This window comes from Diorhabda sublineata, chromosome 5 (assembly GCF_026230105.1).
Source record: "Diorhabda sublineata isolate icDioSubl1.1 chromosome 5, icDioSubl1.1, whole genome shotgun sequence".
Classification (NCBI taxonomy): domain Eukaryota; kingdom Metazoa; phylum Arthropoda; class Insecta; order Coleoptera; family Chrysomelidae; genus Diorhabda; species Diorhabda sublineata.
In genome coordinates, this window is record NC_079478.1 from 24,048,704 (window position 1) to 24,073,730 (window position 25,027).

At 30.7% G+C, this 25,027-nt stretch overlaps 1 protein-coding gene across 2 annotated transcripts in view; it reads left to right on the forward strand.

The window, feature by feature from the left end:
- The first annotated feature begins 1,164 nt into the window (after positions 1-1,164).
- LOC130443823 (cAMP-dependent protein kinase type II regulatory subunit) overlaps positions 1,165-25,027 on the forward strand; it is a 47,686-nt gene continuing 23,823 nt past the window's right edge. The window contains exon 1 of one of the 2 annotated variants that reach the window (XM_056778684.1): positions 1,165-1,957. In XM_056778684.1, coding sequence (XP_056634662.1) covers positions 1,720-1,957 — 238 coding nt within the window. In that variant the 5' untranslated portion in view covers positions 1,165-1,719. Of the gene's footprint in view, positions 1,958-9,878; positions 9,944-25,027 lie in introns of those variants that run through there. The other variant, XM_056778685.1, reaches the window with a different exon arrangement.

Genomic DNA, 25,027 nt, shown 5'->3' on the forward strand with positions numbered 1-25,027 from the left:
GTAGGCCAAAAGTTTTTTCATTGTAATCTAATTTTTTTCAGTTAGGATTATAATGTTTTAGATCGCACGTTACTTATATGTTTTCTTCACTTTACCTAAAGGTTCAAATTAGTTGATTATAATTTTTAGGTAGTACAAATGAAAACAAAGCAAATATTTTGTTTTAATTGAAGAAAGACAATTGGAGCAGCTGATCCGCCCACAAAAATCATTTTAACGGGATGCAAATAGAGAATTAGACATATTTAGATGGTACAAATTCAAATAACGCAATTAACCTTTTATTTATTCAAAAGCTTTCCATTAATCTGCCAGAAGTACCTATACGTTTTCAGAGAGCACGATTTTGGAGGATGCAAATTAGCAGTATTTTCAGGCTGTACAAATTATTCTGCCAGGATCTTTCCAGTATCTATCAGGGTATAAAGTATCATATCACAATGCACGATTAACTCGGTCAGTTTCCGAACAATGTGGGTTAGTTTCCGAACATTCAGATCATGATCGGGTTAACCCAATCCTAGTTTACGAAATCCCTTATAATGATTTATATTCTTTAATGGAAATAGTAAAACAAAACTAGATAATTTTGTATTAGCAGAATATATTTATAAATTCAATGTGTTTTACCACATATATCCACTCCTTAGAACGCTTTTATTATTAGTTGATTTTAGAAAAATATGTATATATCTTATCAACAATATTACATATGAATTTGAATTTACTACCTATTAAGTTTTGAGCTATTATTTTCTATCCCAATTCAATTCCTATGAATTTTATCGAAATGCCCTTTCAATCATCAACCTTCTAGGCAGAAAATTGATGAAAGCATTCAATTCTATTTTCTAAAATAACACCTCCGCCTATTGTTAATTTGACCTGATTAAGTAATTTCAAATTATATAAAACATAAATATTTACTTTATAGTTCATAGTTCCTCACTACATCTAGTTTTTAAACTAGAGTAAAATGATCTAAAATTTTATACAATAAGTGCTTTCATCTATGCAGCTCAGTAATTATAATAATTATGATTGGGCAATTACAATATGTGACGTATCATTTCTGTCATCCACATTACGCCAACCAATCCAATTCAAGGTAGGAGGCAGGTAGAACGAAAATTTCATATATTGACTAGACTAAAAACGGGAGGAGCATTTTGAAGTTTTATCAATTAAATTAAATTTTGTCAGGCTCCGAGTTCGTGCGGTGTCAGTCGATCATTAATCATTGATTGAATGTGGTATTTGAGTACTTGTCGGATGATCTTTACTAGTTACTTCTAAACGAAATGATAAAATAAACTACAATAATTCACAGATTGGTAATAAAGAATTAAAATCGTTTATTAGAACTAGTTCGAATAAGGTAACTTCGAAAAGCTCCATTTTTGTGAAGTGCTAGCTGGGGGTTAATTTCTTTACATTCGTGTCGATATTGTCTGTGCGATTAAACAAGTGAATGGTGCTAATAAATTTGACAGTAAGCTCTTGAAGTATATATTAAACATGAAGAATTACGCTTAGGTTATTCGGGATAAAAAGTATTAAATTTCACACTCATTGCTGTATTGTGTTTATACTTTAATTACTGTAGGTATATTTATATTGTTTTTGTAAATATTTGAAATTAATAATACCATCGTGATAATTGGACAAATTTAGAGCAAACAAATTTTAAATTAACCTGTTGTAAACGAGATATTAGACATGAGTCGCGGGCACGCAGGACCTCGTATACACGTTCCAGACGAATTGCGAGAAGTTCTTCTAGAATTCACAATAAGTTACTTATTGGAACAACCTGGAGATGTAATATCTTATGCTGCAGAGTATTTCACAAGGCTACGTGAAGCTAGAACTACAGCCAGAGTATATGAAGAAACTGCACCCACTCAAGAAGATGAGCTTCTATCCCCTGATGAATCTGTTATGTCCAAAGATGAAGGTAAGTTTCAAAATATTCTCTATTTAATTAGTTCATTTAGTACTTCTACTGTAGAATTTCATTTGAAATAAATTGAAAATCTTTTAACATTTAAATAACTATTCTGCGCTTAACTGAATAGATTTTTTATTTACTTTATTCTATTCTATTGTTTATTCTGAAGAAAGATTTTTGGTTTTATTTATTATGTACCCACTCTGTGATTCAATAGTACTGGGATTTTATTGCAAAATATCTTCATAATTAAATATTGTGTCTTATTTTTTCAATATCGATATATCAACAAACCTATCCCTATAAAATCAAATTCCTAACATCATCGCCATTAGCAATTTTTATAATCCAAAACTGAAAAAGTCTGCCTTTGAATCCATTTATATCAAAGTAAATTTATATTGAAGTAAATTACTATTATGAAAAAGAACGATTACATTTATGATCTTTGGTACTAAAATAAATGATGCTGTTGCTGATGATTACAGTAAAATTCATCAAATTATGTTTTTTCCAAGGAACAATTGTTAAGTGTGATACGAATATATGTTTTACAAACTTGATTATTCTTTAACAAAAATTTGTTTTTGTTAAGTCTACAAACCCACACATATGCCACTAATGTTTATCTAATCATGTATAATTATATTAGTAATCTAATGTACTCAGATTGATATAAAAGAAATTATTTTTCTAACATTTTGCTTTAACTGTCCTAATGAGGTTAATTTCATTGCCGTGCCTACTAAGTATTAACATTTTTTGGTATATGTATTAGGTATAAATGTACAAAAGTTATGTGAAACAACAACATTGAACCATTTGAATTTGAAATTTGGTAAATGAATAATAGTTACAGGCATCCCATTATATTGTTTTTTTTATAACTATTAGGTGTCTGGTGCTCTTCTTATATTTTTTCTTATCTTTTAACAGCATATATTTTTCATTCTCACTCTCTTATAAAAACTTTTTATTATTTTTTTAAGTCATAATTTTTTAGTGATAATCTTTTATAATAAAAAAGCAACCAGGTAACTAAACTTACTTATGTCAACAATGTGCCTTGTAACATTGAGTTGTAACTTTGTAGACATGAGGACTTTTTGATGATCGATTGTTTTTTTATAAGCTAAAAGAACCTTTTTGTGTGCAAGATTGTCAACAATTTTCTTGTGACATGAACCTTATAATAGGCGTAGGTTTAGTGTAAGCTTTTAAACTTTTTTAGGCATTAATCCTATAATCACTAAATTTTCAATTTCCGGGATTAAATAATTCATTTTCAATTCTTGATTAATTTATAAATAAATATAATTGACAATTAAGCTACTGTTTTCATTACAGTAGTGCAAAAATTGAAATTGTAATATATTATAGTCCAACTATGTTGTTTGTCAACAAATTTCAAAAGGGAAGGTTCATTTACTGATTCTAAAAGATTAATTTTCTTTTCAAAAATACCACATACTTGACCTTTTTTAGCAGTTAACAAGAAATCTGGTGAAAACTTATTCAGGTGTTAAAAACACTGTGATATTATTTAAATAAATTAGAATTGGTGAAATTTTATTTTTGTAAGTTGAACGTTGATTGATTTTTTGAATGTTGTCGACATTTGAACCAAGTCAAATTATTCCTACTTATCGAAGATGCTCATAAAGAACATCAACAATGTTTAGTGAAATTTATTCAGATTGTCATTTAAATCATAAGTATAAGCCGGAGTGCTATAAAACTGGTTCTGTGGGTAGCTAGAGCTAAAAGGAAAACATTGTGTGTGACACCCCAAGTAGGAATGTATCATGGACCAATGAGAAAAGTACTCAAAAATTACACTTGTATAAAATGTATATTTTGATATACTTGGTGATAAACTGGTTCTGTGGGTAGCTAGAGCTAAAAGGAAAACATTGTGTGTGACACCCCAAGTAGGAATGTATCATGGACCAATGAGAAAAGTACTCAAAAATTTCACTTGTATAAAATGTATATTTTGATGACAATTTCAATAGAAAGATTGAATTTTGTGAAACAATTACAGCTTTTATGATCGAAAACCAGAATATTTTGCTTAATATTTGCTTTACTGCAAGCAAAATTGTGACCATTCATTTATTGAGAAAAATTTAACTGATCTCTACTTAAATTTGCATTAAGGAATAAAAGAGCCACTAATAACTAGTTTGGAAAATCAAATTGATGTGGCTGGTGACATGATTTTCCAAGAAGATCTCATTCACTTCCAACCAGATCGAGCTCCTCCAGTTACCTTCTTCCGTTAAATTAGTGCCTGATTGATTGTTTATAAAACATAAATAAAGTTTTCCAAATTGTTAAATAGGGGTTTAATACATAAAATACCTATGTAGGTACTTTGAAAAGGTAGTTGAAAAACTTTTTTGTTTTAATATAAAAATATATAAAAAACAATTTAATGGAATATTAAAAACTGTGAAAAAGAAGACAGGAGTGAGAAATTTATACTATTGAAATTTTTTTATATTGTAAAGTATTTTTTGAACATATTTTTTTGCTTGTTTTTAATGGTTTTATGTTATCTCACCAGAATTCCATATCTTAAGAATAGCTCAGCTTAAGCTTCATACAATGGGACTAGGTTTGACACCCAAAATTATCATCATTAGGGAACATATAGGCAAAAAATTCCGGGACATGTCAAAGAGTAAATTCAGTTTTGCTTTTATTGTGAACAACCATAGCAGTGATGACTTTATCCAATAGGATAAAGGAATAAGGAAAATAGTTTCAAAAGACACTCAATTTTTTAATCACAAAAAAAGTAATAACCAGAAAAGAAAATAAATGAGGTGTTCAAATTGAAACCCTTCTATTTCTTGACAATAAGTCAATCTTTAATGGAATTTTTGCAAGCGTATTAGATGAATAATATTTATTTCCACATAAATCCTATTCCCGAATATTATTGTGTCGATTGACATACACATTTGGCTTCAAATAATCTCAGAAAACTATTTGATTAAGGTTTGATAACAAGGCTGTCCATTCAATAAACCCTTTTCTCTTAATCCAATAATTTGGAAATATTATATTTAAGTATTACAAATGTTTACATCATAATGAGGGGTAACACAGTGTTGATGATACTATATTTTTTATTTGGAAAATTTGACAATTGAAAATAGATTCATTCTAGTATTATTTGCTGACTCAACATTGCTGTTTATATAGATAATTAAATTACCAATAGGATACTTGCGCATTTTTTAAAAAGTATTTATTTTTTTGTTCATTTTATGCGTTCTTAATATGAAATAATGTCAGAAAGTAAAATATTTAATGAAAAGTGAAAAAAATATCTGAATACTTAATTGAAAATCGCAAAAATTTCAAATTTTTAACTAAATAAGAAAAAAATTCTCATTGATTTTCCGTTGTGACGTCATAGGTTTAATGAAAACATTGAGCAGTTGTCTGCATGACTATCGTTGCGGGCGACGTAGCGCGTGCTGTTATAATATATTTTTTATTTATTAGTTATGTATACATAAAACATTTTTCTATACATATATAAGAATAAAATGAATGAACCTTTTGTAGGTTAAGTTTTTACATTATTACATAATCACGTTTAAAATTGAAAGTATAATAAACTTAATTACTATAAAAATATTAAAATAAGTTAAATTTGAATCTTACTTACATTAAAATGACCCTGACAAAAATAATTTTATCTCATACAAAGTGTTGGTCAAAACGACCAACACTTTCAAACCACTTTTTTTGCATATTCAAATTCCTTGGCATCATAAAAAAACTTTATCAGGAGTTTTAGTCATGGTATTTTTACATCCTGGCACAAAACCCGATTTATATACCATTTTTCAGATTAATCAAAGTTTAATAATAAGGCTTGTTTTAGAATAACTGTCGTATTTACTTTGTATCATATGTTTAGTTTTTATTTTATACCTATAACGTCACGTGATATGGTGGCCTTAGTGAAATGTTTAAACTACCTACAAAATTTTTGAATTTTCAATATTTTTTCTCTATAAATATTGATCAAAGAATTAAAAAAATATATAATAAAACTGGTATATAAACAATCCAAAACTATTTTTTCTTGACCCTTTTAAGGGAGCTCGGAATGGGCTCCCATAATCAATTTTTTCTATTAAGGGTGCCATTTAGAAAAAATGTGTTCTTATATGTAAAGACTAAATCCCTAACAAAATATGGATTTAGGTTACACCAATCTACTAACAAAATTCCAATCTATGGTATGGGTAATCCCCGTTTAATTCTTGAATTAATTTTATTTTATAAGGGTGCCATTTATACCTTCTTATGTAATATATTACTGATTGTTGACTGATATTGTGATTGTAGGCTAAACTTACATGCAAACGCTTTTTAATGTATGCAAATTGCTTTTTTTGATATCTTGGAAATACTGGATTTCGTAGGTGGCTCTCTATTTGGATATTTATTATTGAATATGTATATATGTTAATTCGGAAAATGATCAAAGTATGTATCACACTCTCTCATTTCTATTTCATATTCTATTAACTTTTCACAACATATTGAATGCCTAATGTTGGGGTTGATTTAAAAATAATAAATAATTATTCAATTAGGTTTGTGATTAAGCCTACTGACAACTGTCAATATTGCAAGACAAGCTGAAAATAAATTATGTTAATGATAACTTACTTCAGGCAATATCAATATTTCCATGTCGTTACTCTTTATTTACAATATTTATTTACAGTAAGAATTAAGGAAGAAAAGCAATTTGTACAAAAAAAAATATATGTTATTATAGAATATTGAGAATTGGAAGATAAGATTTGAGTGAAAGTTACAGCTAGTCGATGTGATAACTATTAAACATCAGATTCACATCTGTGAGGGTATAATTGATGTACCTATTAAGTTTTTTTAGTAACAGTTAGTGACAGTTCAAAATAGTCTAGGAATTTATTAACTGTGTTCATTAAATATTATTAGCATCATCAGCACGATCTTACTCTTAAAATTAAGTAGGTTTAATGTACACATTAAAAGATATTAGAATAAGTACTGTTCCTTGTGGTACACCAATTTTAACTGTAATGAATTTATTAAGTAGCTAACCTTTGTACACTATAAGCTAAATTGGGTTAGGTCGGTACGGGCAACCTCGACCTAGATTTGTTGTGAATCACGCGGAGACCCTTGGGTCCTTGGGTTCTTTATTACCTAACCACGTTTCCCTCTTTTTCTGTTTTATTGTTTATTATTTAACAATTCCAATTCAGAATGAAGCTTTGCACTTTTTCTATTTCTAATTCTGAAGAAAAGGCACTTGCAAAACAGATGGTCGATCGTCTCTTCTTCTCCGTTGTACTCTTTGCAATAGTTGTCACTTCCCATTTCTGGAATTTTGTACAAACAATACAATGTCCAGTGATGCCTCCAATGGTGTTCTGGATTTAGTGTCTTCATTGATCATTAGATAAGTCACTCTGGATATCTCAATAACAATTCTATTGAGAGTAGCATTGTATCTGTTTTTTCGGCATCCGATATCTTAGTCCTACTTTTTGCAAGCCTATCTGCTTGAGAGTTCCCTTTTCCAGTTCATGGTATCCAGCTGAGACTTCTTTAGTGTCACGGATCCAGGAGAGAGCTTCGAGATAGCCATTACCACCTTCGATTTTATTTTTATTGTTGATGCTTTTGTTTTTGAGGGTGCCTTGTTGTGTTTCTGTTGGATCTTCCAGCATCGGAACCTTTCACAATTGCGTAAATTTCCGCTTGGAGGATTTTACCTTCAATTTTTACGACTTCTGTATGCTCAGTTCCTTTGAATACCTTCATTGGTGTTGAGCCATCTATGTAGATATGTTATATGTTTTTGTGATCGGTTTTTTGGGCTCGTCGAGAGTTTCCCGAGAATTTCTCTGTCTGGGTTTATCTATTCATTTTCTGGAGTATTCTCTTGTGATCCAAAAAAGTATTTTCTGAGAATACCAATTTTTTATTTTTCAACTTTTCAATTATGTGGGCAGGGTAATATCTATGACCGTATCGCTAATCTTATTTACAAAGCTGGGTGTATCCTCCCTATTGCAAATGATTAAGTTAGTATTTATCATAAAATTCATAATTTACTTAATTCTCCCGTCTATGTCACTTCTTTTCCACTAGACGTTATGGTAGCTTTCTCTGTAGCTTGGCTGTTCCTCATCAGAAAGCCCCAATTTCAGTGCTCCCAACCTACATATAATGCTTCTCTCTTATTCCCTTATTTTGTCAAGCGACTCGTCGTCAATGGTGAGGACTATATTCTTGTCACTTACGGTTTTACTTGGGCCTAATGAGATGCCACCTCCAAGAATCGATGTTCGGATTTATATTTTTAATTATATCCAATATTGCCCCATCCTCTATTATGTAAGGAAGTCACTCTCATAGTCTCATAGTACTCTCATAGTCTGTCTCAATGGTAACTTGGTCCTCGCTAAAACCTCTAACTTCGCCACTGGTCCAAGAATGTCACAAAATCACATTTTCATACATCTCTTGATTGTCATCTTACGAGTAACATCCAGATCCGATTATTACACTATGGTAATCTGAAACTCTTCCAGTGATTGGAAGCTTGGGCCAAAAGGTTTAGTCTTTTTCGTGATTCTCTCCCCCTCTTCACTGGATCGGAATCTTTTATCCGACTTCTTTGCAGGATTCGGCTTGTTCGATTCCTTTCCTGAATTAGATTCAGCAATTGCGATAGACCTCTGTACCTTTCTGCTATTTTAGTTGATCTTCATTGCAACTTCAGGGATGGTTTCCAACTTCGATTTGCTTTTCTTATAGTTGGTAACCTTTTTCCTGTTTCTTAACAGAAATGTTCGTTCCCTTTCGTAAGGTTATCTGACCTTTATTTGTCGACGGTCGCCGTCTTTACGTGTCCATCTTACCATTTCAACCTCCGGAATTTTATTAATCCAACTATACCTGATTCCATTATCTATTCCAGTTCCTAATCCAATAGCCATCTCTATCCATTGTCATCTATTTTTTTTTTGCTATAGTATTATTCTTAGTATTCTCATTTCGAATATTTTAAGATTTTCTGCTTTCTTCGTGATACTTGTAGTTTCTGCCCAGCGGGCGGTAACCGGACTAACCACTACTTAGTAAATTTTCAACTTGGTTTTGGTACTTAAGTTCGTATCTCTTATAAATCTATTATATCTCTAGATTGTATGATGTCCTTAATCTCTTCTGATCTGTCATTTCTTTCATATAATATGGTGCCTAATTACTTTTTCAAAACTGTTTTTTTCCTTTTTAATTATCTTGAGTGTCGGCATCTGCTATCTTTTCTCAATCATCAATTGTCTGCTTACTAAGTTCCAGAGTCGACTAGACAATATTTAGTTAAATTATAGTACTAGACGAGTAATGAAATAGTTTTGAACTGCTAGGACTATTGGAAAATATTTACTACATTTTTTCTTGTTGGTCTTTGAACAGGTAAAGATTTGATAATAAAGTTGGAATTTCTGAACCCGTTGGTAATATTTTTACTAATTTCTGAGTAGTGTTAGTTAATGTAGTGATAGGTGATAGTGTTTTGAGTTTGTCAATAATGGTTTATATGTATTTATGACTTTCACAGAATAGTAATATGAGGGTATGATTTCTGGTTTCTGTGGAAGTTAATTATATCATTTACTGGTCTATGATCTGGGATGAAATTGAGTTTCCATTTAAGGGTGTGTATCATTATTTTGATCAATGCAAAAACACTGACAAATAATTTATATCTAATTTATAAATAATTCGTACTTTTCTGATTTGGAATCGATCCAGTTTCCCGAGAAATCTTCATCAAATATTTGCCAAAATTCTAGCCAATGGTTTATATAATAAAAATTATGTTTACATAAAATGTAGTATTTTTTATATATCGCTCATAATAGTACCTATAGAAAATGTCGAAAACGTTATTGGGTAAGTGTAGGTTGTGTGCTTGGTATTGCTTGTAAAAAATATAAATATATCTCAAATTTTTATTCTCTTTATTCTTAAAAGGATAAAACTTTATATCTAACGAGATTTATCAAGTTTAAGATTTCAAAATAAATGCACACTTTGCTGTCAAATTCACTATTATACGAATTGCATAAGGCAAATCGGTAATTATCCAGTTTATTTCATTCCTTCTTGAGCAGTTTGAAATAAAATTTGTTGTTTTTTTAGCGTTTGAAGTTTTCAAAAAGCTCAGTCTGTCTGTTTCGTATAGCTAGTCACCCAAAGTGACGTTTCTCATACATTTCTGCAAATAAGGCCGAAAACTTTAGTTTAGTTCTTAGTTCGGAATTGGAAATTTTAATGGTTTGGTAATTTCAGTTCCGGATGAATAGTACATAAGTATTCGAAAGCTGGGAAAATATATTAAAGTTAGTTTACTTGGGTGTTTCATTGCCACATTCTCAACAAGAAATCGCTCATAATGTAGCTGGCAAAGACTTCGTTTCGATTAATTGCTTGTTTGTTTATACAGTGTTATACAGTGCGGTCCTAAAGTATGGAATAAATTCAATCATTTCTAATCCAAGAGATATTTTCAAAAACCCTCGGACACGTCAATTTTATTTTTCGACGAGGTTTTTTTTGAAGGAAAAATTAATATACAGGGTGTTCTCAAAAAAGCTCGGCAGGTAGCAACTTTGTTTTTTTAAATAGACACCCCCAATTTTTTTTACATTTTCGGATTCCTTGTAAAATTCTAAGCATTTTTCATGTAACACTCCCTATACCTAACTTTAACCGTTTTGAAATTAGAGGAATGAACAATTTACTATTAAATTATAAGTAGGCTATGACTTTTTGACAGAAAACAGCACTTTATTTCATTTTACTTTTAATTCGATATTGCCTAAAGTGTTTTTCGATTTCTAAATATCTATCAAAGTATCTTTTTGCATGGTCGCAATAGTTTTTTCTTTTTGAAAAAACATTTTTATAATTAATTTTATTATCAAGATGCGGCTTACTGAGACGCAAAGGATAGAAGTTTTAATCATGATTGGCTATGGGAATAGAACCAGAACGCAACAGGAAGTATGCGAGTTATTTTACCAAAAATATCCCGATCGGACTCCAATTTCGCAATCAACAGTAAGTAAGATTGAAAAAAAATTTCGAGAAATTGGTCATGTAAGAGATGCTCCAAAGTCTGGTAGACCATCTGTCTCAGAAGAAACACAATTGGATGTTTTATTAAGTGTCCAAGAACGGCCGCATGTTACAACTAGAGAACTGGCCTCAGAATTAAATGTTAGTAAAACAGCAGTGATCAAAACATTACATAAAAGCAAATATACCACCCTTACAAAATGCAAGTCCTTCAAGAACTTTATGAAGACGATTATGACAGACGTCTCGAGTTCTGCGAACGTTTACAAGCTATGTGCCTTGAGAATGAAAACTTTGTGAAAAATATTGTGTTTTCGGACGAGGCTACGTTTAATTTAAATGGAGAAGTAAACACGCAAAACTACCGTTATTGGTCGGACGTAAATCCGCATTGGATGCGCGAAGGCCATACTCACTATAGGGAAAAAATTAATATATGGGCGGGTATTGTAGGAAACAGTGTTGTAGGGCTCTTTTTCATTGAAGATAGTTTAACTGGTGAAAGGTATTTGCAGCTTTTACATAACGATGTTCTACCAGCCCTAGCAACGTTTTATCCGGGAGAGGGTTTACCTAATGTAAACATTTGGTTCCAACAGGATGGCGCCCCGCCACATTACCATGCACAAGTTTGCGCATATTTAGATCAAATTTTGCCGAATAGGTGGATTGGAAGAAGGGGGGCGATCGAATGGGCTCCAAGGTCCCCGGACTTAACCTTTTAGACTTTTTTCTGTGGGATTACATAAGAGGAAAAGTTTTTAAAACAAAACCTGCAGATATGGAAGAATTAAAAAATCGTATTACTCAAGAAATGCGACGTATCACACCACAAGTCATTAATAGTGTCCAGAATGAATTTATTAATCGGTTAGGTTATTGCCAGTTAACAAATGGAAGACATTTTCAACATTTGTTAAAATCAAATTACGTAAACTAGGTATTAGAGTTAAAATGTCGTGTAAAAATCGTAATTTTTAAAAAATGTTACCTGAAAACCCGTGGATTCTATTAATTTCGTATAAATTTTTCTCTTGTTTGCAGCTGCTCATGGCCTACTTTGACTTAAATGTAATTCGAGGCGAATTTTTTTTTAACACGCTCTAATTTCAAAACGGTTAAAGTTAGCTATAGGGAGTGTTACATGAAAAATGCTTAGAATTTTACAAGGAATCCGAAAATGTAAAAAAAATTGGGGGTGTCTTTTTTGAGAACACCCTGTATATTAATTTTTTCTTCAAAAAAATCCTCGTCGAAAAATAAAATTGACGTGTCCGAGGGTTTTTGAAGATATCTCTTGGATTAGAAATTATTGAATTTATTCCATACTTTACGACCGCACTGTATATATATATATATATATATATATATATATGTGAAACTACGTGAATATGTTTTTTCTATTATCAACATTTTGACACAATTAAATACATAATTTCTGACCTCATCTAACAGAAAACTCGTGAAGTCTCAAAAAAATCTGATACAATTTAAAAGTCTATATAAACCTCGCAACTTCAGACCCTATTTTGTTTAAAACCAACTGCAATCCGTGTTAATTTACTTGTACTATTTTTCTTCAACTATTTTCTGGAAATTTGATATGTGGCCACTATTTTTGAACCTCGTTAAGCTTTTACGAGAATTAAATAGATGATTTGTATTTAATTTATAAGCCTCTCCGACCTTTTTTTTGGTTGGATCGTTTTAACTTCCCATATACTTTTACCTTAAGTTTCTTTATTATTTCTCGTTTCTACTTTCTATACATTTTTTTTTTCATTACGATTTAAAATCAAAGAATGAAATTAATTAGATTGTTTTCCTGAATGAATATCTTTCTTCGTTCTGCATTTTTCAGATGCCACATACATAATTCATAGACATAGACAAATATCCATCTAACTAGTTCACTAAAAACCTGTGGAACCCTTGAAGTTGACGTTGTTCATTGATTACAAAACAATTACGTAACATGTACAAATTAATAAAAATATTGGGGGATTAGATTTTCCAAAACTCTTTAAAAATCAAAAATATCACAGAAATACTTCATTTTTGGTATAAAACATTTTACAAACAATATTAGTTAGTGTAAAATAAGAAAGACGAAGCCTACTTAAATTCTGAAGAGTGCTTATCCGTTCTGGAGTTACCTATCATAATCGTTATGATTTTTTACCCAAGGTAGTACAGCTTTCTAGTCCTATTATTATACAGGACTTATTTTATCCTTTTCCATTCTTCTTAGTACTTCTGTATTGATTACTTTATCTATTGTATTCTTCGGTACAGCCACGCTCATGATTTGATTCTATGAATGGATCGAGAACAAGTACTTAAACCTATTTTGTGCTTTTATTTATGTTTGATATTCAATTCAATGTACAAATCCTTTAGATGTGATTAATATTAGATGATATTTGCAACATAGTTTTTTGTTCTGCATGATGTGGAACACACAATACAATTTTCAAGTTTTACACGAAGTAGAAATTATGCAATGTTATAATAGAAATTGTTCAACATTGGTGAATGGAACGTGTCTCAATACTTTTGAGATTTGAACTAAATCAATCATGTCTATAACTAAAGTGTGTAGGTACTACCTTCATTAACTAATTCTGTTTCCAATAAATAGACAGTTTCAAAATCAATTTACAAATTAAAACAAATTGGATGTGAAGTGCTTAGGTGTTTGCTGTTCTATACTACTTTCTACTTCCCAGACTACAAAGTAATACATACTATTGAGGAAAATTATTACTTAGTGATGTAAATCGAAATAATATTTTATTTCTTCCCCATCATTTTAGTTTTCTTTTCCAGTCTGATGCATAAGCATTCGCTGAAATAATTATAAACGAAAGAAATCTGAGTACATACTAATCGTCAAAACATATGTTTTCATTCTTTTTAAAAATTGTTAATTTATTGAAGTAAATATATAAAGTTACCTAAAGGATAAAGTGAAACAATTTGAATGCTTTCAGTTTTTGTTCAATAACATTTCACGTTTTGTGAAAAAAATCCTTCCAGTGTTTCTTGGTAAAAAAATATTGTGAAGTGCAAGTATTGATGATACATATTTTTTTAGTTTCAGACAGTACTGATTCACAATTCTCATCATCTGATCGAGCAATAGCTGGTTAAATGTATCGCCGAAACGTTGGAAACAAAATTTCAGTTGAAATATTGTCGTAATTCGAATTGTATCAATGAAATAAATTATAACACATTGTGCTTGTAAACGTTTTAATGAGTACCAAGGGGTTGGTAACTCTTAATATTAAATTTTAGAGAGTTAATATTTATTATCCGTATTTCTGAACATTCTTACATCGAAGTAACATATCCAAAAATAAATACTTTAAGTTAACGAAAGTGATAATTTTCAATAAAATAAAGAATTATATATTTATTTATCTCTCTAACTGATAATAAAAATTTATGTAGGTTGACGACGATTTCGTTTTCTCATCATAGTATATCCTTAACCATTTCGAGAGTACAAATAAATTGATTAAACAGACTATACAAGTGTTAATTGCAGTGTTAAATTCAAATTTCTATAATTTGTATCATTTGTGAATTGATCTTTGGCTTTAGTTTTGCCTATCTTTTCTTACAACTTTATTTTTTGAAACGTTAAATAGATAGATAATGCAAAACAGCAATACACCTAGCTGTTATATTAAAGTCGTTTTAAGCAATCGTTTTTAGGCGGGTATCAGTCACCTCTTTTATCATATTGTATTTTTTCTATTATAGTTCATATAATTTTCTAATTGACAAGTATGTATCATTTAAGCTTCCCAATACAATTTGCTTTTTACTTTTTGGGTAATTATTTCAATTTGCGTCCTTGAAGAAAGTCTTAAAATATATTCATAAATTCGGGTTCAAAACTTCCTACGAAGTTTTCCGATGCCTAATTGCCACTCTTTCCTGTCGTTGCAGATCTTATCGTTCAGAGTTTGTACACTCATTGATTTTCTTATTCCATGATAATCTTGGCCTTCCTCTCTTACTGTTCTCCTGTAGGGTCCACCTCATAATTTTTTTGGCAATCTTTTACACGTGACTGTACCAAATCAACTATTTTTTCTTAATATATTCTATAATTGTTTCTTTCAGGTTCATTTGCTCTTTAATTGTGTAGTTTCTGATTCGATCTAAACTTAAGGTTCTATTTGTAAGGTTCTATTTGCTTTTCTTGCTAAAGCACTCCTAATTATTACATGGTACATCCTCAGTTTTTATTATTTCAGTATTCACAGTATTTCATTAGGTGATTTAATTGTAGTTCTTGCTCAATATTTTGGGAGTATTCAATTTAAAGCAACTGTAACCATTTCGTTTTAAAGTAATGTCTCTTTAATTTATTATTGTTTGGAGGTGTTCATTTGGTGTACTAGACGTATATAAATACCTACCCGGTAACCCGGCCATGTTTTTAAAACTGATCGCTTTCGATTTTAATAAAAGTTGAGCATTCAGAAATTGGACTGAGAATACAGTGAAAGAGTGTCGTTGAGTTTATTATAATTTACCGCATCGTTATTCCAAAATTTATAATAAAGTGAGGTGGTTATGAATTTACTATGTTGCATAAAAATTCATTTTCCATTCTAATATATTTTTTGAGTATACGAAGATCGCCAACATTACTACTGAAGTTTAATGGAAGATCATTTTTTCAATGCCTGTTACTGAGGTACTATATACATCTATATATTTGAATACCTTTCGTGATTCCCAACCTTATCTGCAGTCCACAATTGCATTTGTGTGATTCCAATCACACATTTTCAGTTATCCTTTTTTTTTTCAAGAATAAATTAAAGCTGAAAATGTGCATTGTGACCAGGGCCGAGCCTAGGGTATCCGCCGCCTGGGTACAAGAACAAAATATGCCGCCCTATTAGCGTACCTAGTCGAAATTTGATTAGTGAGGCGAGATACGAGATAAATTTCTAGTCTAGTCGGATAGAGAAGTACCTATCAATATATTCTGTAGTTTTTGCGACAAGCGGCTTATTTTTTATTATTGCCTATTTATTATCTTTTTTTATTATTATTTATTTTGGTATTGTAATAATAAGAAAACAATATTGCCCCCATATTGCCTGATGAATTATACAGTGAAATCCCATAAAATTCCCTGATGTTTTTAAGTATATTCCAGTCGATTTCATATTCTGCTATCAAATGCTCAATTGCAGAATAAATATCATTTGCTGTTGTAGTACCTGTCAGTAGAACGCACTTTAATAGTTCTTCAGTTATTTCAAAGTTATTGTTAATGCCTCATATAAAAACAGCAAGTTTAGCTGTATCGACAATATCAGTGCTCTCATCAACAGCCAGCGAAAAGTTTTAAATTCCTTAATTTTCTCCTTCAGTTGAAAAACCGAATTTTGAAATAAATCATTTATTTTGACGCAACAGTGTTTCTTAAGTGCGAAATATACACATACAGTCTTTAATAAAATCACCATCAGTGAAAGGTTTTGATCTTGTCGCAATTTCTAATGCAGTAATAAAACTTGATTGCAGGGTATCTTCGGTTTCTGTATTAGCTTTAGTAAACATCGATTGTTGACCTAGAAGTTTAGATTTTAAAGATGACAATGTATCGATTCTTATTTTTTCAGTGTAACAATCGGATTTTGATTTATGATTAGTATCATAGTGTCTCTTCAAATTAAACTCCTTACAAACAGCAACTGTTCGATTACAAATCAAACACAGTGGTTTATCTTTCCATTCGAAAAAATTTGCAATTTCCCATTTAGACTGAAAAACTCTGCACTCACTATCAACTTGACATTATGCGAAAATCGTGACAGTTATGGAACTCGACACAACAATTATGGATATCGCACGCGCACGACATAAACAAATGCGCATTATATCTTCACAATCACTACTTCGCAGTACAATTAAAATCATTCTCCAACCGTATCACTTGGATTATTCGACTCAACTGACTCACGTTGCCCCGACGCACTCTTTTATATGGTTAAGGAAGGTTCTAGTTTAGACTCGAAGTTCGTGGAAAATTCTCGACAAAAATAATAGGTTATTTTCGCTTGCTGCTAAGAGATGGCTGTCTTTCTCTCACCCTTGTCTAAGCACACGCTGCTCTTGAAATTACTAATAAACATCCGTAGACTTGAGAGTACGAGTATTTAAAACATCCGTAGAGGAATCGAATGAAGTCTAAAAGCTCTAAGAAACATGATTCTTCTTTCTGTGACACATTGCGATCGCGGGCCTTATTGATACAGTGCAGGGGCCAGAAGCGGCCCGCGAGCCGTATCTTTGACATAACTGATTTAAACTTTATTAGTACGGTAGTAAACATAGATAAAGATACAAAAGTTATGGTATTAAGTGATATTGCGAACAAAACAAACTTCTTACACTGGATGTTTACTGCTCAATATTGTGTGACTGCTCACTTTCATCCGATTTTGGAATGTTTATGTCGATTTCATCGAGCCAGTTTCCTTTTTTATGAATTTAGTGACTTGACCGATAACGACCACATGTTTCGCACGTTCGACTTAATATCTTCAATTTTCCAGTCGGGCAAAATATAATTGTAGGGCATTTGCAGAAAATCATATAGCTAACTTGACCAAATCATCAACTGTTTGTTTTACATTACTGGTGGTAGAACAAATCTATTGTCTAGTAATTTAAATAGACCATTTCTATGTTCTACATTTTACAATTTGTAGAAAGTATTGGCTCTCACGCACCTATTTTGAGTACTCTATTGACTTTTGTGGTCATCGACCTAAGCTCAAACAAGCTTAACAGAAAATGTCGATTAATTTGGAAATTTTGTTACCGTTTGTGATATTCATCCTGAACACATTGTTTTACTCTACCACTTCACTAATACTCGAAATTACACTGTCTGACCGCGTTTCGATAACCAATTTATCATCTTCAGAGACAGAAAGTAAATTGTTTACCTCCAGTCTTTGAAATCGAAAACTTGGGTAATATTGTGTAATTGTAGTTTTAGCGTAAACAGTGTTTGTTCAGTAGGAACTGTCGATAATATGTCGCGCTTCGACTAATGTCAAATCCTATTTTACATAATTCTTGCGTGAGCTATCTGCTGCATTCCTAAATATGATCGTTTTTTATACTAGGACGTCCCACTGAATCTGGGATATAATTTTTTTCATTTCATTACAAATCTCTTCGTACCATCACTGTGTTTCTTCTGGTAACTGCATTTTGAATTTTCCTATTTGATGTTTCTGGCAAAATACAAAGCATTCAAACTTTCTTCGAGTAGAGCAATCTCATTTTTCATAGCTTTCTAAAAAGGGTTATTTTCGGCTGTGTTTTCGCATTGCTTTTATGTCGTCTTTTCCTGTTTTTTAGAATCCGTGTTTTTTTTACAGGCTTAGAGGTATCATTTGCCCCAAAATTAGAGTATATTATAGGTGCTGGTAATAATTTTCTTATTCAGCTGTAAAGCATTAAGGTATGGCCACAAAGGGTCAGTAAATACATAAATAAATGTAGTAGTGAGTTAATATATTTAATTTACTTCAACATGGCGAAAATAGTTTCATTTATGCTATCATTATCAAGGTTTATTGTGAAGAGCCAGTAAGGGCATGATACTGTTATAGTTATTATAAAGTAAGCTTGATAGACATTCGTTACTTTTTTGAAAAAAATTGAATCAAAATGATCTCTTGCTAATGGATTCTATTTTATTTCGTATTCTGTGAAGAAAACTTTTTTAGATCACAAAAAATTAACATACTATCCAATGAATATCCTTTTGAATTTGAGATAGGCCATAATTACTGCTAGTCGATTTTATTCACATTTAAGTGCTAACACCACATTTTACAGAAAATACTTACATACCTATATCGACAAGAACCAAATATTGAAGTTTCAACAAATAGATAATATAATTACATCAAAGGGGAAAACCGAAAGAGGTTACCTGTTTCCAGTGGGCTAACATGCTAACTCTACCAAGAGTATGTTTTAGGGATTATAGAAAAGAGATGCTCCAGAAAATATGAAAGATTCTTCTACATATTTTACAAATACCACAACATGCTTCCCATTGCCTAAATTCTAGTGATTCCGTGGATGCATTAAAGTCTTCATAAAAACTTTTTATATAGTTTGACCAAATTCTGTTGGGAGATATTTCCTATTAGGGGCGTCATTTCGACCATAATGGATTTCTTAAACTGGTATTGATTTATTAACTCGGTATTTTTTTCTTTTCATTGCTTCCCGTGTCATCTTTTACATATTCGTCGTTACTATTAATATTTTTAGGAAATCTGCAATGAAAACAAACTCACTAAAGAAAACAATGAACAAATATAGAAATTTATGTTATCATCATCGTTTAGAGATGTAAGTGTATAATAATAAGGAAATAAAATAAATTTAAATAATAATACAAGAATTATCTGAAACGTTTCCGAGCCAACAAAGTAACAAGACATATTTTCCTTTTAATTCTATACATTTCTCCCAAATCGTTCGTTTCATTAATTTTAGCCTGGATAATCAAGTAGGAGACAACGCGTTGTCATGATTGAATGAAGTTTTGCAATTTCTACTGTCATCTTTTCATACAATGATGCGTAATGTTCCCTGTTATTGCTTTAACTTTTGGAAGACCGTCGATGAAAATAATCCCATGACTTTACAGATTTACCATTTACAAAACATTTTCTTGGCTATTTTCTCGTGTCAGGAGTGTAGTAGGGGATCCAGGTTTCGTTTACAGTGAATGAATCCAAAATCAACTCATTTTATTTCAACTGCGTTAATAATGAGTGGAAAATGTTCTTTCGGCTGCGCTTTTGGTCCAAAGTCAGCAAACACGGTAGTAAATGGCAAATGCGTTCTATTGATATGGCCTCTTTTCCTTAGTTCCTTCACAAAAAAAATTTTTTTACAACTTACTTGACTTAAATCTTTTATTTTTTGATTTTTCATAATCACGTACTTAAAACCCTTGTCTCTACAAAATATTCTTATACATATTTTCCATTTATTTATTTTTTTTTATTTCACGACCTTGGCACATTTTAAATCAACTTTTATGCCTATGGAAATGGAATTTTCATTCCCCATTACCTGCCCGTCCAACTTCCAAGTTATCCCTATTATGTAGAAGTTTTTGTATATACATTTTTTACGGTTCAGATACTCGGGCCTTAAGGTGACACTAAGCGGGTTGCATACGTTTTGGCCACCGTACTCAAGTGCCTTAGTATATTTACAATAAATAATGCTTACTTATTAATATAATTTACATCCTTGTAAAAAATGATTACTCTCAAATTTCTCGAGCTAATATTCTAAAATTAGTTATTAGGTATTTTATTTTACTATTTGAATTTATAGATGAATTGAAGTATCGTTAATGAACGTTGTTTTATGAGCAATTCAGAAGTAAAACCTGTACTTGAAAACATTTTGAAGTAATCATTTGCCATTAAACTGTAACTAAAACTCATTAACGTCCGTCTACCTAGTTCTAAATCCATGTGAACACCTGTTATACCGGTTTGTTTAAAAAATGATTTAAAGAATTATTCAAGTTGACTATGATTTTTATGTTTTTTCATTTGATACTGATATAATACTGAATACTAATTTATTCCAATAATATTTATGATTTTTTGTATAAATATTACATATAGAATATACTTATATTTAAAGAAACAGTTGTAGAATGATAAACAAACGTCCAAAATATTATCTTAAACAGTAAAACAATAAATTAATTCAATTATCATGATTTGTGCAGTAATATCGTATCTTGTAAGTTCATTGAGAAATTTTAGCACCTCATTTGGACCGGTTAATTGTATCAGGGCAGTGAGCTCTTATACACAGCTCTTTACTACTATGGACCATACTGAATGGGAAATAATTTTTTTGTAATTCTTTTTAAGAAAAAAAATGTACTTCATCAAATTTATAATAGCGGAGAAAAAAATAGGTTATATTTTAAACTAGGTGAAGGGGGATAATAATTAACTGGCTTACTTCATCATAATTTTATATAAACATGAATTTTTTAATTAGAAATATTTATTTACATAAAAATTCGCAATGAAAATTCATTTCTAAAATAAATTTATCATAATTTAAGTTTTTTATATTAATATTATTTAGACTCCAATATACTACTTAAACTATTTCTTCTTTCTTTACTTGTTATTGGTTGACTTCTCACAGGATATTGGGATAATCATGGGATCATGTGCGAATCCTACTTTTTTATTTGATATATCATGATCATTGATTATTGCTTTTCCTACAAAAAACAATAAATTGACCTGGGCTATATCCAATTATTCCCTTTAACCTATAAATATTCAATTTGTATAATTCATTATGTGGAAAATAAATTAGAAATTTGCCACATTTAGGACAAATTCACTTGGTATGTCATTGTAACACTTTTACCAAACTTCTGCTGATGGAATATTTTGATTTGAAAATTATGAAGTAATAACCGATGGTGGTATGAAGTAATGATAAATTTATTAATTAAACAAAAAATTACCAGATGAAAACTTAAAAAAGACTAGTAACATAAAATAGAATTCAATTAAAGTAGGTGTTCAAAATGTCCTCCATTTTCGCGAATACACGAGTCTATATTTTAAATAACCTGTATATCAAATCCATATTTGTAAAAAAAAATAATAATAAATTTAGCTAAATTTGCTCGGCTGAGCTCCGCGAAAGCAAAATAAGATGGGTTATTGACAGCTGTGGTTGATAAAATTTGTGTGAATGAGTCAAATGCACAGATATTTTTAATATAATAGTGAGTTTCCATTTTCTTCAGAGCTATTTTACAGTTTGCGTTATAAGTTATAAATGAAATATTTGGCTGATCTTGGAAGTATAAACCTAGTTTTTTCATTATAAGTTGTATAGGTGTTTCATCCTTTGTAGTCTCTTCTTCAATTTACTTTAAATCATTGTTTTATGAGGGAGAGGGCAAGTTATGTTGATACATGATTAAGTAGTATGTAGAAGTATAAGTATGAAGCTATAGTTGATAAATGTATGTTATAAATCAATTTTTATAGTTTCTATATGAATAAAATATTTCTAATTTAAAAAACTCATGTTTATATAAAATTATTATAAAGTAAGCTAGTTAACTATCATCACCCAAATCCCTTGCATGCACTTTCTCGTAGCTTAAAAAATATCCTATTTCTTTCTTCACAATTATATATTTGATTAGTACATGTCTATTATTTTTCATAAAAAATTATAAAAATAAGATTCCCGCACTCCGTCGGGTTTATAGTAAAGAGCTGTAAGTGCTCACTGCCCTGATACCATCAACCATGCTCGTTAAGACAATGACAACTTATTTTTTTTTTTTTTCAATTTCAATGTTACTCGATCGTGCATAGGTGGAATTTTTAATATTTTTTGGTAAAAAGGTGTTAAAATTCTACATTGACCTTTGAACTTTAACCCTTAATGAAAATTTTCTAACGTTGACCAATTATTAAGACTAACCTTTTATGACCAATTTCTGACCTTTTATGACCTATTTCTGACCTTTCAGATGGTATAATTCAACAATCGAAATTCCGTACATAAGGTGCTAAGATCGTGGAGCTCTACGCAGATAGCACGCAAATTATAAGATATGTAAATAGAGGAAGTGAATTCTCAGTTACATTCAGTAAATGAAAAAAGTCTGGAATTTCTTTAGTTTTTAGTTTGAACAAAAATCTTTCATTATCATACATAAAATCTGTTCCTAGCTCTATTGATTGGTTACTTTTTTAAATTAATATCACTGAGTAATTTTCTAATTACTGGGTCCAATGAAAATTGTTTGTAAGTTACATTCCTGAGAAAAGACATAGTAGTCCTTTCAAATATTTATTATATATAAATATTCTTTGTTGTTCTTAATTAATGTTGATTATGGAAAGTAAGTAAACATTTCATAAAGTGTCCATAAAGAGCACGTAGTTACCCAAACGAAGGAAAGAGCAATACATTGTGAATAAACATACCATAACTTCTAAAATCTGATATCTACAGTTTTTACTTGTTTTTCATGTCTATCTAACTATTTAAAAATGTAGCATTCCATTTTATTAAAGTTTTTGTTTCATAAAATAAATTTGTTTCAAGTGACAAACAAACTGTTGGGGGTTTAGACCTTTTATATATATTTTAGTTAGTAAACAATATGTCTATTTTAATATACGAGGATGTATTGATATCTAGTTAGCCTAGACCAGTTCCATTCATAAACAAAATATTGCGTTACCATAGCAACGAACAATAACTTATTAGAAGTGTCAGTGTAAAGTTTGACGTCAAAAAAGTAAACCAGAGTTACGCGATAAATTAAAAGAAAAAAGATTTCCACCGAAAATGTGAAAATCGAAAAATGAAGTATCGAGCCATCATCGAGTACTTAAAAGGGTTAAGAGGTAAGCAGATTTACGAAGATATGCTTAATACCCTTAGTGATGTCCAATGTCCTTCGTATGCGACCGTGAAAAATTGGACTGTAAGCTTCAAAAGAGGTAAATTTTCCATTGAAGATGATGACCGATCGGGAAGGTCAGTCCCCGAAAATATCGATGCAGTTTATGACATGATTTTATCAGACCGTCGAATTGGGCTAAAACGGATATCTGAAGCACTGAATATTTAATACGAACGCGTTCATCATACAGCTCACGGCAATTTGGACAAGAGAAAAATTTCTGCAAAATGGATCCCCAAATGTTTAAACGTTGACGAAAAGCGTGCAAGGGTAGTAGCATCGCGTTTGATCAGTGCTCGATGTAGACTTCTTAAACCGAATTGTTACTATGGATGAGACTTGGGTACATTTCTACGATCCAGAAACAAAGCAATAATCGATGGAATGGCGACACTATGTTTCTCCAAAACCTAAGAAGTTTCGTGTCCAAAAATCTGCTGGAAAAGTTCTTGCTTCAGTTTTTTGGGATTGCCATGAAGTAATCATGATTGATTTTTTGGATAAGGGTAGAATAATAACTGGAGATTATTATTCATCATTACTGACCACTCTACGGGAAAAAATAAAGAGAAAAGACGCGGAAAGGTATCCATAAGTGTTTTATTTTTGCAGGACAACGCCCCTGCACACAAATCTCATGTTGCCATGCAAAAAATTCGTGATTTAGGGTTTGAATTACTAGAACACCCCACTTATTCACTAGATTTGGCTCCGTTCGACTATCATCTCTTTCTTCAACTGAAAAAAAGTTTGAAAGGTCGTAAATTTTTTTCATCGAGGAGGTAATAAAAGTTGTGGAGGTCTGGTTTGCAGAGCAAGAAGAAACATTTTTTTTAAGGTCTGGAAAGGTTGTAGGTTCGCTGTAATAAATGTATCCAATTAAGAGGAGAATATGTTGAGTAATAAATTATTTTGACATTAAAATTTTGTTTGGTTTTATATTAGGCTAAGAATTTTTCAAGATATACTCATTTATTTTTTCATAGAAAAAAGAAAAGATTGTTGGTGCTTCTAATTTCTATTTATGAAAAATAATTCAAATAACATTATTCACATGTGTATTGAAATTTATATAAAAAAGAATTGAAATGTTTCTCGATTTGCTTACGTCTTCATAATCAATATGTTTCTCATTATTGTATACACAAACATTTTGTAAAAATTGACGTTTTGCATTTGACTGTTTTAAGAATGTTGGTGCTGTTTTAATTTTTTTTTTTTTCGCATATGGCTGTTTACAAAAAGGGTCTCAATGATTACAAGGAAACTTCTTATATACGACATCTTTCATTTTTTGATGTTCCAGATTTTAGTATTTTCAAATATTTTAG